The 13060-nt window shown below is 43.6% G+C and overlaps 1 protein-coding gene across 4 annotated transcripts in view; it reads left to right on the forward strand.

Moving 5' to 3' along the window:
• Positions 1-13060, forward strand: part of MCOLN3 (mucolipin TRP cation channel 3) — a 60483-nt gene that overhangs the window by 24842 nt on the left and 22581 nt on the right. For all 4 annotated transcript variants that reach the window (XM_040360566.1, XM_040360569.1, XM_040360567.1 and 1 more), the window contains exons 5-9: positions 2501-2654; positions 5732-5816; positions 5894-5990; positions 10123-10222; positions 10753-10865. In XM_040360566.1, coding sequence (XP_040216500.1) covers positions 2501-2654; positions 5732-5816; positions 5894-5990; positions 10123-10222; positions 10753-10865 — 549 coding nt within the window. The remainder of the gene's footprint in view (positions 1-2500; positions 2655-5731; positions 5817-5893; positions 5991-10122; positions 10223-10752; positions 10866-13060) is intronic.

Consider the following 13060-nt stretch of genomic DNA (forward strand, 5'->3'; position numbering starts at 1 on the left):
TCAACATGTGCAATGAAAACTGGCTTATTTAAAGCCTCAACATAATTCATATCCATCCCTTCTATAGTGATAAAAACCATCAATCACCAAAACTTGAAGTCATACTAAAGCCTTGTTTTTTTTTAAACAAAAAATAAATAAAAAATCTTGTTATACTTACCTGCTCTGTGCAGTTTGTTTTGCAAAGAGCATCTCTGATCCCCCTCTTCTCGGTTCCCTCGCCGGCACTCCTGGCCACTCCAGGCCGCTGCTCTTGTGTGTCCATTCAGACTTTGATTGACAGCAGCGGGAGCCAATGGCGCCTGCTGTGTGTCTCAGCTAATCAGGAGGGAGAGTCCTGGATGGCCGAGTCTCTGGTGCAACATCGCTGGATCGAGATGGGGCTCAGGTAAGTTTTATGGGGGCTGCTGCACACAGAAGTTTTTTTTCTTAATGCATAGAATGTATTAAGATAAAAAACCTTCTGCCTTTAGAGAAACTTTAATTGTGAAATAATGGTGTTAAAAAAGAGAAATAAAAGCAAAAAGATATAAAAAAAACAAACATGTGTCTATATATTCACTGCTGCTACCTTATCAAAATTGCATATCCCAAACCACACACGTGATACTGTAAGCATCAAGATAGTAGCACAGTGATAATTTACATACAAATATGTTCATATACTATAAAACTATAAGTGAAATGCACTCCACAGGTGGATGAATGAATGACTTGTATAGCGCTACACATGCGAACTGAATCGCCACTAGGTGCTGGTGATGCAGTGTTAAAGTCCTGTTAAAGTGATACTAAAGTCTTGTTTTTTTTATTTGAAAATAACAAACATGTTATACTGACCTGCTCTGTGATAGCAGCCCAGATCCTCCTCTTCTCTGGTCTCTCTTTGGCTCTCCTGGCCCCTCCCTCTAGTCGAGTGCCCCCACAGCAAGCAGCTTGCTATGGGGGCATCCAAGCTCTGTATGTCCATTGAGATACAGAGCTGTGGTTTGGCCCCATCTCCTCTCTCTCTTTATTGGCTAACTGACTTTAACAGTAGTGGGAGCCAATGGCACCACTGCTGTGTCTCAGCCAATCAGGAGGGAGAGTATCGGACGGCCGAGGCACTCATGCACATTGCTGGATAAAGAGGGGGCTCAGGTAAGTACTAGGAGGGCTGAGGGAGGCTGCTACACACAGAAGTTTTTTTTATTTTAATGCATAGAAAGCATTAAGGCCTCGTACACACGACCGAACATGTCTGCTGAAACTGGTCCGCGGACCAGTTTCAGCAGACATGTTCGGTCGTGTGTACGGCCGACCGGACAAATGTCCGGCGGATCGGACAGGTTTCCAGCGGACAAATGTTTCTTAGCATGCTAAGAAACATGTCTGCTGGAAGCCTGTTCGTCGGACATGTTCGGTCGTCTGTACGACTTACCGGACATGTCCGCTCGGCCGAAAGCCCTCGCATGCGTCAAAGTGATTCGACGCATGCGTGGAAGCATTGACCTTCCAGGGTCGCGCACGTCGTCGCGTCATCGTCGCGGCCACCTCGCGACACGTCACCGCGTTTGTTTTCCACAGGGATTTTGGTCTGATGGTGTGTACAGCCATCAGACCAAAATCCGGCAGTGGACATGTCCGATGAAAACGGTCCGCGGACCGTTTTCATCGGACAGATCAGCTGGTGTGTACGAGGCCTTAGATGAAAAACCTCCTGCCTTTACAACCACTTTAAACTTCATGTAAACTCAATTAATACATTTTCTCCTCCACTTGATGCAATCCACTTCATCTTGTGTTAAGTGCCCACCACTTCCCAACACTCCATTAAACTCATTCACTCACAATGCCTGTCATATTGCTGATAGGCAATAGCACATTCAGCATATAAGCACTTCACACTTGCAGGGCTCCAGATGTTGAGTCCCTTTCCTCTTTAGGGGTCACTCAAGCAGCTCACATTAAAAGAAGGAGATACTAATAATGTAGTACTGTTAACACACTCACTTTATTCACCTTTCAGTTAAAATCCTACTCAGAAGAATAAAAATCAGAATGCCCATCAAAGTATTCAATACAGTGCAAACAGTCAGATGAAGCTTTGCCAGTATGCCGAGTAATCGGTGTCTTACTACAGTACTTTCGGTGGCCCCTGACATCACTTCCAGGTTGCCGCCCTGTCCAGCATAACGCGTTGCGTCTACCGACTTTTCCAAACAACAGGGTCAAACTGCACGGCAACCAGAAGTGACAGCAGGGCCCACTGGATAAGATGCCGCAGGAGTCACTGGTGAAGCGACGATCACTCTGCATACTAGCTTGGAGACATGGGCTTGGGTTCTAAAGGTAAGACGTGGAACCCAAAGGTGCCTGCTATGTAGCTAATTTTATTTTTATGAGCTCATGACAGGTGTGCTCTAACCCTTTAACCAAATGCCTAGATGCCCAAGGCAGAAATGTTATATAACATGTTGTCTTCTATCATTGTAATTATTTCTAAACTCTTTCTTCCTAGTACCTGGAGCTCAGAAATATCTCTGTTGGCAATCATGCCTATGATACTGGAGATGAAGGAAGACATGGAATGACTGTCTGCCAGTATTTCTATAAGCAGGGCAGCATCTTCCCCGGAAATGAAACCTTTGATATTGACCCCAAGATTGAGGAAGGTAATCACAAGCCGCAAACTTGGTCCTATCTGAGAGGATTCACATACCCTTCCTGAAATTCATTATTAGCAATTTTTGTGATTAAAGTCCATTTTATTTTCCCCACTGTCATGGCATTTTATAACTTCTCATATGCAGCTTAAAACCTGTAAGAATTTGTAGTCATTAAGCATCAGGCACTCTCCCTATGCTGGAGTCTGAAGTGTATTTCCACTTTTACAGCAAAATAATACCTACGTTTATAGTAGGGTTGTCCCGATACCGATACTAGTATCGGGATACTCGGGCAAATGCTCTCGATGCTTCACCCGATACTTGTACTGTCGGCGGTGATCAGTGCGTGGGGAAGTTACAGGCACCGATCACCGCTGTATAGATTTAAAATTAATTTCTCCGCTTCTCTCTACACCCCCCCCCGCGCGTCTTTCAGCTGCTTTAAAATAAGCGGTGATCGGTGCTTGTAACTCCCCCACACACGATCACCGCTGACTGTCCCGTGTCCTTCTCCAGCCCCCCTCCGTTTTGCTGCAGTCTGTCTCCCTCCCTCCCTCCGTGTATCCCGCTGTGTATCCTGTGTATGCCACTGTGTTTCTCTCTCCCTCCGTGCTCCTCCTCCACCCCCTGGAAATGTCAGGAAGGAGAGCGGGGTAAAGCAGGGTAAATCCGGCTCCTTACTGCTCCGAATGGACAGAGTCGGTGATCACTGACTCTGTCTATTCACATAACTGAAACATTGTAACCTGTGTTTACAATGTTTCAGTTTATGAATGAAGAGAAGACGCTGTCTTCTCTCCTTTCATTTTCAGCACAGCTCATGCTGCTGAGAAAGGGAAAAAAATGTAAAACAAATTGTTAAAGATAAAAAAAAAAAACTACTGACACATGTGCCGCTATCACATGAGATTAAAAAAAAGTATCGGTATCGGCGAGTACTTGAAGTATCGGTACTTGTACTCGGTCTTAAAAAAGTGGTATCGGGACAACCCTAGTTTATAGTATTATAATGTATAGAAAGTAGCACCGCCTAAAGCTCTCTCCCTGTTATCACTTTGGCTCCCCCCTCCACTCCAAGTGCTGGTCCCTTCAGGAGCACGTCCTGCTCCTTCTTTCCTCAGTATGATAAAGCCCAGGCCTGTACTCCATGTACGTCGACCACGGCCCTAAGGCTCTGTTCACATAAGGTGATTTGAAATAAATTTCCGTGATTCTGCATGTGATTCCAAATTGCATTAAACTGCATGACACGCATTAGTGTGCTATTTTTAATATCACACCAAACGCAGTGTGTTTATGCCATGATTGTCACACAACAAGATCACGTGGCAAAATGCAAGATTAAAAAGCATGCTAAGCTTGTCAGGAGCAGGAACTTCTATTGGGCGACAAATGTGCATAGGGCAACCCATTGAAGTGAATCAGCAGCCCTATGCACAACACACGTTTCTGTGTGTAAATCGTCCAGTAAAAATCACAAGCGGGAACACTCATTACCGCTATGCAAGGTCTGAATGGGGCCTTAGCGAAACCACAGGCGTTAGCTACAGTCCCTATAAGGAAAAAAAGAGGACACAAACGCCTAATACAGTGGTCATCAACCTTGTCCTCAGGGTCCACTAACAGGCCAGGTTTGCAAGATAACTAAATACATCACAGGTGATATAATTTGCTGCTCAGTGATTGCAGTATTTTTTTATTCTGCATCTCCCCAAGGTAATACATAAAATCTGGCATGTTAGTGTGCCATTAGGACGGGGTTGATGACCACTGGCCTAGTGCATTACCTTCGACACCAATGAATATTTATTGAAAAAACGCCAAAGACAAACATGAGAAGGTAAAACACATACATAACTCCAGTGTCATGGATGACTCCAAATTGGTCATCCCCTTCACTGAAGTTATGTTTGACATCTTCTCATATTTGGTATTTTGGTAATAAATATTCATTGGTGTCGAAGGTAATGCACTAGGCGTTTGCGCTCTCCCTTTTTTTCTTTAAAGTGATTGTGAGTTTCCCCGTTCAAGGAGAGCAGTATTGCTGGAAATACCATGAAATACTCCATGTTACCGCCGTTATTTTACACATTTTATATGGATTACTGACTTAAAAATACTGCTCTTGTCAATGTAAGTTGAACTCTAGGCAGGTTTGTAAAAAAAAACACCATTAAATGCAGTTATGTAACTATTTTTATATAAAAAAGAAACCTCAAATGTGTTTTTAATGCAACTAGTGTAAATAACAGAGTGTGACTAAGGCCGGCCATACAAGATTCGAATCTCGGCCGCTCGGCTGGTTCAGCAGGAAGCGGCCTGAGATTCAAACTGTTAATGGGCAGGCTGAATGTATCAAGCTGATCGAACGATCAACTTGGGTACAACCAGCCTGCTGATTTTGCTTCCGATTATCGCAAGTGGCTGCTATAGCTGGTAGCAATAATCACTGTCTTCTCCCAGCGGGGATGGGTTCACCTGCCCCTCTTCTTCCGGCGGGGATGGCTTCTCATGCCCCTCGCCGGGAGCAGACAATTTGCTGATTCCCCTCTCAGCACTGTCTGTGCTGATGGGGGGAATCATGCAAATTTCCTTCCCGCAGTTCGTGATTGCAAGAAAGACATTTTCACCGCGTATGGCCGGCCTTAGTATCAGTCTTTAGTAATTCCTGCTACAGAAGCATTCAGACTGCGAGATGGAGAGGCAGTACTAGGGGCCTAGTAGGTGTCATACATTTACATCTACTGACTGGAAACATACTGAGAAGTGAAGCGAGCAGAAATATGACCTTATTAGGCTGTTGCTGCTCCTTTACTATCCAGTCACAAGTTGGGGGGTCACGTAGATGACTTAAATTTGTGGCTTAACTGTAGCAGTGAGAAGTCAGGCCCCCCACCTGGATGTACTGCGTAGTAGTGCCTAGTAAATCACAAGACAGGATAGAAAGAAATATGTATTCTTTAGCAGGTAAGTCAGCTCCCATATGTGTATTTCATCAGTGTATTCAGCAGTTTGCCAGGAGATCAGCTTTAAGTGACTTATTTTTGAATGTTAATAGGCATTCCCTTCCTTCTTGCTTGTAGAGTGCTTTGTTGTGGAACCAATGACCCCGATAAATGATCTCGTTCTTCATGGGAACTTATGGAACCTAACTCTGGACTTTTATCGGTGAGTGATCTCTCAGAGCTAGCCCCGTTTCTTTTTTCCCAGAAAGTTTTTAACATGTGAATTATTTACTTCTCTAGACTTTTAACAGTGGAGATCATGTTTAAGCTAAAAGCTATCAACTTGCAGACCATCCGTCACCATGAGCTGCCTGACTGCTACGACTTTACAGTGACAGTGAGTACGTGTGATGCACCATCTGATTACCTCCATTTATAAATTCATCATTATTGCTATCTGGTCCCTTACAGTGGACCGGTGAAATGTAGCGATTGTCATGTATCTCACCTCGCATACCGTCACAATATATATATATATTGTGAGGGGTTAGCTCGGTAGCGGGGTGTGTGACCCCCTGGATGGGTTCACCACACACTGAATCCATACAGACTGGCAGTCAAAGACGGTTGAAAACAAAGTTTCTGGTTTATTTTTCCATCTTGCTGGAAAACAATTGCAAGTATCCAAACAGCATAAACAAAATCAAAACATAAAATAAACTCTAGCCACTCTGGGCGTCTACCTTCCACACAGGAACCTATGAAGTCTAACACAGCCTACCGCTGGATAGACAGTGCTGCTCATACAGCACAAACAATAGTCTTTGGACTTTTTATCACACAGAAAAGTCAATGGTCTCCTCACCTCATCAGGCACTGCTCTCCTGTTCACACAGCCTTAGGAGTGAAGCAGCCAATTAGTGTTAATCCTACTGGGCTACTTTATAGAGGCCTTTAATTGCCTCACTCTGAACAGCTGGAGTCTTCCAACGTTAGCCTTCCTGGCTATTTCTGGCAGCCGACTCCTAATAATGATTGGTGTATTGTCTAACAAGGCAGAAATGTATGTCCTGACTGTGACAACACCCACAGATTTACCTGACTTCCTGTCACAATATATATATATATATATATATATATATATATATTGTTCCAATAAGTGTTAACATCTGGATTGTAATTACTTACATGAGAAGTATGGCTTTAAAAAAAAAAAATTATACTCACCTAGGTGAATGCAGCATCAATCTGATACTGCATTTGTTCCCCGCTGGCTCTGTAGTGAGAATTGAGCGACCAAACACCACTGATCGCTCAGTTTTCCCCCTCCACTCTGAGCAGAGAGCCGTGACTTTCAGTCAGCGGCTCTCTACTATGCCCTCCAGCGCTCACTAGAGTGCAGGGCTGTGGAGAGGGCAGGGGGGGGGGCTGGCTCAGGCTCTCGGCGGATCGCTGAGGGGCTGAGCCTGGAGTCGATGCAGGCTTCTGGGGGGATCCTGGCCATATGGTTAGGATTTTTCTGTGACATCTGCCGACAGCGGGCTTCATCCCTCTGTCAGCTGAGAATGGATTAAAGGAGTGCAGAATGAACTGCACTCCTGTGATGCACAGGAGAAGTACAGCCAAAAAATCTTTGGTCATACTTCTCCTTTAATATCCAGTCTGTTTATGCAAGGATTAACATGAGTAATTATTTTGTATCCAGTGTGACTTAGATAGTAATCAGCTCATTTTATATACATCTTAATCCTCTTTAGCATACATGTGATGAATATTCGTAGGCAATACAAAATCTGATACATTTCCTCCCTACCTTTCACCCAGTGTGTTAACTTAGTTACTTTCCTGTGTCATCAGTACCGAGAAAGTCCATATACAATATTTTTTTGGGGCGATAGTCATTTGGGGTTAGCGGTACTAGCAGCCGCTACCACTGTATCCTCCAGTTCCTCTTTCTCAGTGTGTTAACCCCCTTGTTTATTATTGATAGTGAGGAATGGGCTTACTTTCACTTATATTGTGTCTCAAGGGAAAATATGAATGGCTTAGAGAGTGTTACTGCCAATAATAATAGTGATGAATGTGGGGATGTGTTCAAAGTTCACAAATAACAGTGTATCAATATTGCCAAATAAAATAAACCAGTATCTATGTTGCAAAATAAACAACAATAATCACTAATAACAATGATGAGAAAACGAAGAGCTGAATTTAGAGAGATGTGCTCAGTCCACAAATAACAAAGTCCAAATGTGAACTAGTGTTGAAAAAGCAAAATGAAGGTGTGGATAAGTGTGGTCAGTCCTCCCCCAGGTGAGAGCACATCTTTAGGGGAGCTGGTGGACTTTGGTCTGTGGGATGGAAATGGACCGCCAGTCCGTTTCCATCCGACTGTCATCCAATTCGATCCGCCGGGCGGATGGGGACAACATCACCAGGATCACAGGACTACCGCAGAGAAAGCACCAGGATGGAAACTGCAAAATTCTGCATCTAATGTACCGAAGAGACTCCCAAGGATCTCCTTTATAAATGTACAAATCTATGTAGGGTGGCTGGAGAGGCTCCCAGGACTATTCAGTATTAATCTACCTGCACTGTTTGCAGACTGGAGAGACTTCCAGGATTTCATATACTGTATCTGGTATGAATCTACCAGCACGGTTGATCGTAGAAATGCTTCTTATTCAAGCAAAAAAATTATAATCTAGCAGAGAGGAAGAAGACATGCATTCTGTTGAGGACCCTAATGCTGCGTACACACGATCGGAATTTCCGACAACAAATGTTCGATGGGAGCTTGTTGTCGGATATTCCGACTGTGTGTAGGCTCCATTGGACGTTTGCTGTCGAAATTTTCGACAACAAAAATTTTAGAGCTGATTCTCAAATTTTCCAACAACAAGTCTTGTTGTCGGAAATTCCGATCGTGTGTACACAATTCCAACGCACTTGATTCAACGAATGCTCGGAATCAAGCAGAAGAGCCGCACTGCCTATTGAACTTCATTTTTCTCGGCTCCTTGTACGTCACCACGTTCTTGACGTTCGGAATTTCCCGACAACATTTGTGTGACCGTGTGTATGCAAGACAAGTTTGAGCCAACATCCGACCCGAAAAAAATCCAAGGTTTTGTTGTTGGAATGTCCGTTCGTGTGTACGCAGCATTAGTGTAACTGGTGAGCTGGAAGGGTTTATACCCTTTAAGGCACAGGCCTTCAGTTTTTATTGCCTAGTGTCCATTTTTCCTGTAGTCGGCAGTAAAACCCTATGGCCCAGATTCACAACCGACATACGACGGCGTATCTCCAGATACGACGGCGTATCTCCAGATACGCCGTCGTATCTCTGCGTTGCGCCGTCGTATCTATGCGCCTGATTCTTAGAATCAGTTACGCATAGATAGCTGTTAGATCCGACAGGCGTAAGTCTCTTACGCCGTCGGATCGTAACTGCATTTTTACGCTGCCCGTTAGGTGGCGCTTCCGTCGAACTCCGCGTCGAGTATGCAAATTAGCTAGATATGCGAATTCCCGAACGTACGCCCAGCCGACGCAGTAAAGTTACGCTGTTTACGTTAGACTTTTCCCGGCGTATAGTTGCCCCTACTATATGGTGGCATAAGTGCGGCGTAACAATGTTAAGTATGGCCGTCATTCCCGCGTCGAAATTTGAAAATTTTGCGTCGTTTGCGTATCTCGTCCGTGAATGGGGCTGAACGTAATTTACGTCCACGTCAAAACCAATACGTCCTTGCGGCATATTTGGAGCAATGCACACTGGGAGATTTCCACGGACGACGCATGCGCCGTTCGTGAAAAACGTCAATCACATTGGGTCACAGTACATTTACATAAAACACGCCCCCCTGATCCAAATTTGAATTAGGCGGGCTTACGCTGACCGATTTATGCTACGCCGCCGCAACTTACGGAGCAAGTGCTTTGAGAATACAGAACTTGCCCGTCTAAGTTGCGGCGGCGTAACGTAAATCGGATACGTTACGCCGCCGCAGAGATACGCAGAACTACGAGAATCTGGCCCTATGTTGCTTATTATCATCAGAGCTGTGTCCCTCTATGGACAATGGAGAAATATAGTTTTTGGGTTTAATGCTGCTGTAATATATAGTAGGTATGAGCAACAGCAGTATAGATAGAGTGAATTATTATTATACAGGATTTATAGTGTCAACAGTTCACGCAGCGCTTTACAACGTTGGGGCAAACGGTACAGTTAAAATACAATTCAATACAGGATGAATCGGTGAGCCCTGCTCTATAGAGCTTACAATCTAAAAGGGAGGATCAAGTGATACAAAAGGTAATAGCTGTGGGGGATGAGCTGATGGAGAAAATATAAGTAAAATTGTTAGGTGGAGGCAAGATGGGCTTCTCTGAAGGGATGGGTTTTTGGGGATTACCTAAAAGTGGATAGAATAGAAGATAGTCAGACAGATTGGGGTAACCCTGTAACCCTTAGATACCTCCTGTATAATGACCTGTGTATTGCATCAATTTATTTCCAGATAACGTTTGATAATAAAGCACACAGTGGACGGATTAGAATAACATTGGATAACGATATTAGCATCCAGGAATGCAGAGACTGGCACGTGTCTGGATCCAGTAAGTATTGCTTTGATGATTTATTATCTGTAAATGCTCATATGGGATTTATCTGTGTGGACTTTGATAAGCAGAACATCTATAGATTTTTAGAATGAGAGGCGGCATTTAAAATTTTTGACAACCTATGAATTAATCATATACTTAAAGGGGTTGTAAAGAAATGTTTTTTTTTTTTTTTAAAGAACAAACATGTTATACTTGCCTCCACTGTGCAGCTCGTTTTGCACAGAGTTGCCCCGATCCACGTCTTCTGGGGTCTCTCGGCAGCTCTCTGGTCCTCCTCACAAGAAACCAATTTTCTCCATTCCCGTCTAGGAAAAAGAGAACATGCTCTCTTTTTTGGCTCGTCGAGTTCCTCGACAGTTTCCTCGCTGAAAAATGTACACACGACCAACTGGTCGTGTGTACGAGGCATGAGCCTCCATACTTATTTTCCTATTTAGCACTTTGCATGTTATTATTTTGTAATATGCCTTCATGAATCCTCATTCATTCCCAATAAGCACTGACCTTATTATTCTTTACAGTACAGAAGAATACACATTACATGATGATATTTGATGCTATTATTATCGTCACCTGTATTTCCTCCTTAACCCTCTGCATACGTTCTGTGGTTAAGGGAATTCACCTTCAAAGAGTAAGTCCCTCTTTACAGCTTTTAATAAAAGTACAGTTTTCTGTTCAACATGAATATTTACCAGAAGGATGCTGGTTTTAAAGCTGTCAATTTCTTTGAATCAACCATGTTTTATGCATTTTTAAAAACGTTTAATTTAGTATAAGCAAGGCTATATTTATTATGGGCAGTGGGATAATGGAGAGCACTGCTTAGAGTAGTCAGAGGAGTCTTTGTAGATCAGCTAAGATGTGTAAGTATCTCTTCTTTGCAATAGTATACTAGAAGAGATTTAAAAACAGCATATTTTGGTGAAACTGTATGTTGTGTATATTGAGCAAAGTGACAGGTTCACTTTATAGGAATGATTATAGGTACTATTAGGTAGATTCACAAAGAGTTAGGCCGGCTTATCAGTAGATAAGCCGACCTAACTCTGAATCTACGCCGCCGTATGTTTAAGCGTATGCTCAAACAGAGATACGCTTAAACAAAGCTAAGATAGGACGGCTTGCACCGTTCTATCTTAGCTTGCAATTTTTCGGATGGCCGCTAGGTGGCGCTTCCATTGCGGCCGGTGTAGATTATGTAAATGAGCCTGTACGCCGATTCCCGAACGTACGCCAGCCCGCCGCAGTCGAATTACCTCGTTTCCGTAAGGCCTTAGGCGGCCTAAAGTTATTCCACCTATGAGGTGGAATAACAATGTTAAAGTATGGCCGCCGTTCCCGCCGCGAGGTTCGAATTTTTTACGTTGTTTGCGTAAGTCATCCGCGAATCGGGAGTTGCGTCGTTTACGTCCAAGTCGAAATCAATAGGCCCATACGGCGTACTTAGCCACAATGCGCACTGGGAATTAGATTAGCAGGTAAGTTGATTTAGAATCATTACTAGCCTAGCTAATTTACGGCGGCGTAGCCTAATAGGCTACGCTACGCCGCCCTAAAGTTAATCCTATCTACCTGAATCTACCTATGTGTATGTAAGAAAGAAAGTTACCTCTCCAGGTGGATTGTGTTAGGATGATTAGTGTAGTCTCAGGAGATCAAGGGTGCTGGCAATGCACAAGGCAACAAATGGAAAAAGAAAATATGGACAGCCGCACTCCAAAAAACCTTGATGGTTGTTGTCTTTATTTAAAAAAAGAAAAAAACGCACTACAAGTCACAGCACACTACACGGGAGTAAAACAGCTGACACGTTTCGCACTAAATAAATTAGTGCTTAATCATAGCTATAATCACAGGCTATGATTAACTGGTTGCTGACCAGCCGCCGCAGTTTTACGGCGGCAGGTCTGCTCTGCTGGGCGAGAGCACGTAGCTATACGTCACCTCGCCCAGCAGCCAATAGGGGCACGCGTGCGCCCCCCGCTCGTCCCTGACTCCTGTGCGCGTGCCCGGCGGTCGCGATCGCCGCCGGGCACCCGTGATTGCTCGTTACAGAGCGAGAACCGGGAGCTGTGTGTGTAAACACACAGCTCCTGGTCCTGTTAGGGGAGAAATGCCTGACCGTCTGTTCATACAATATATGAACAGCGATCAGTCATTTCCCCTAGTGAGGCCACCCCCCCTACAGTTAGAACATGCCCAGGGAACATACTTAACCCCTTCCCCACCCCCTAGTGTTAACCCCTTCCCTGCCAGTGGCATTTTTATAGTAATCAATGCATTTTTATCGCAATGATCGCTATAAAAATGGTCCCAAAAATGTGTCAAAAGTGTCCGCCATAATGTGGCAGTACCGAAAAAAAATCGCTGATTACTAGTAAAAAAAAAAATATTAATAAAAATGCCATAAAACTATCCCCTATTTTGTAAACGCTATAACTTTTGCGCAAACCAATCAATAAACGCTTATTGCGATTTTTTTGTTACGAAAAATATGTAGACGAATACATATTGGCCTAAACTGAGGAAAAAAAATGTTTTTATATATTTTTGGGGGATATTTATTATGATAAAAAGTAAAAAATATTATTTTTTTTCAAAATTGTCGCTCTATTTTTGTTTATAGCGCAAAAACTAAAAACCGCAGAGGTGATCAAATACCACCAAAAGAAAGCTCTATTTGTGGGAAAAGAAGGACGCCAATTTTGTTTGGGAGCCATGTCGCACGACCACGCAATTGTCAGTTAAAGCGACGCAGTGCCGAATCGCAAAAAGTGCTCTGGTCTTTGACCAGCAATATAGTACGGGGCTTAAGTGGTTAAGCAC

The sequence above is a fragment of the Rana temporaria genome, chromosome 7, assembly GCF_905171775.1.
Source record: "Rana temporaria chromosome 7, aRanTem1.1, whole genome shotgun sequence".
NCBI lineage: Eukaryota > Metazoa > Chordata > Amphibia > Anura > Ranidae > Rana > Rana temporaria.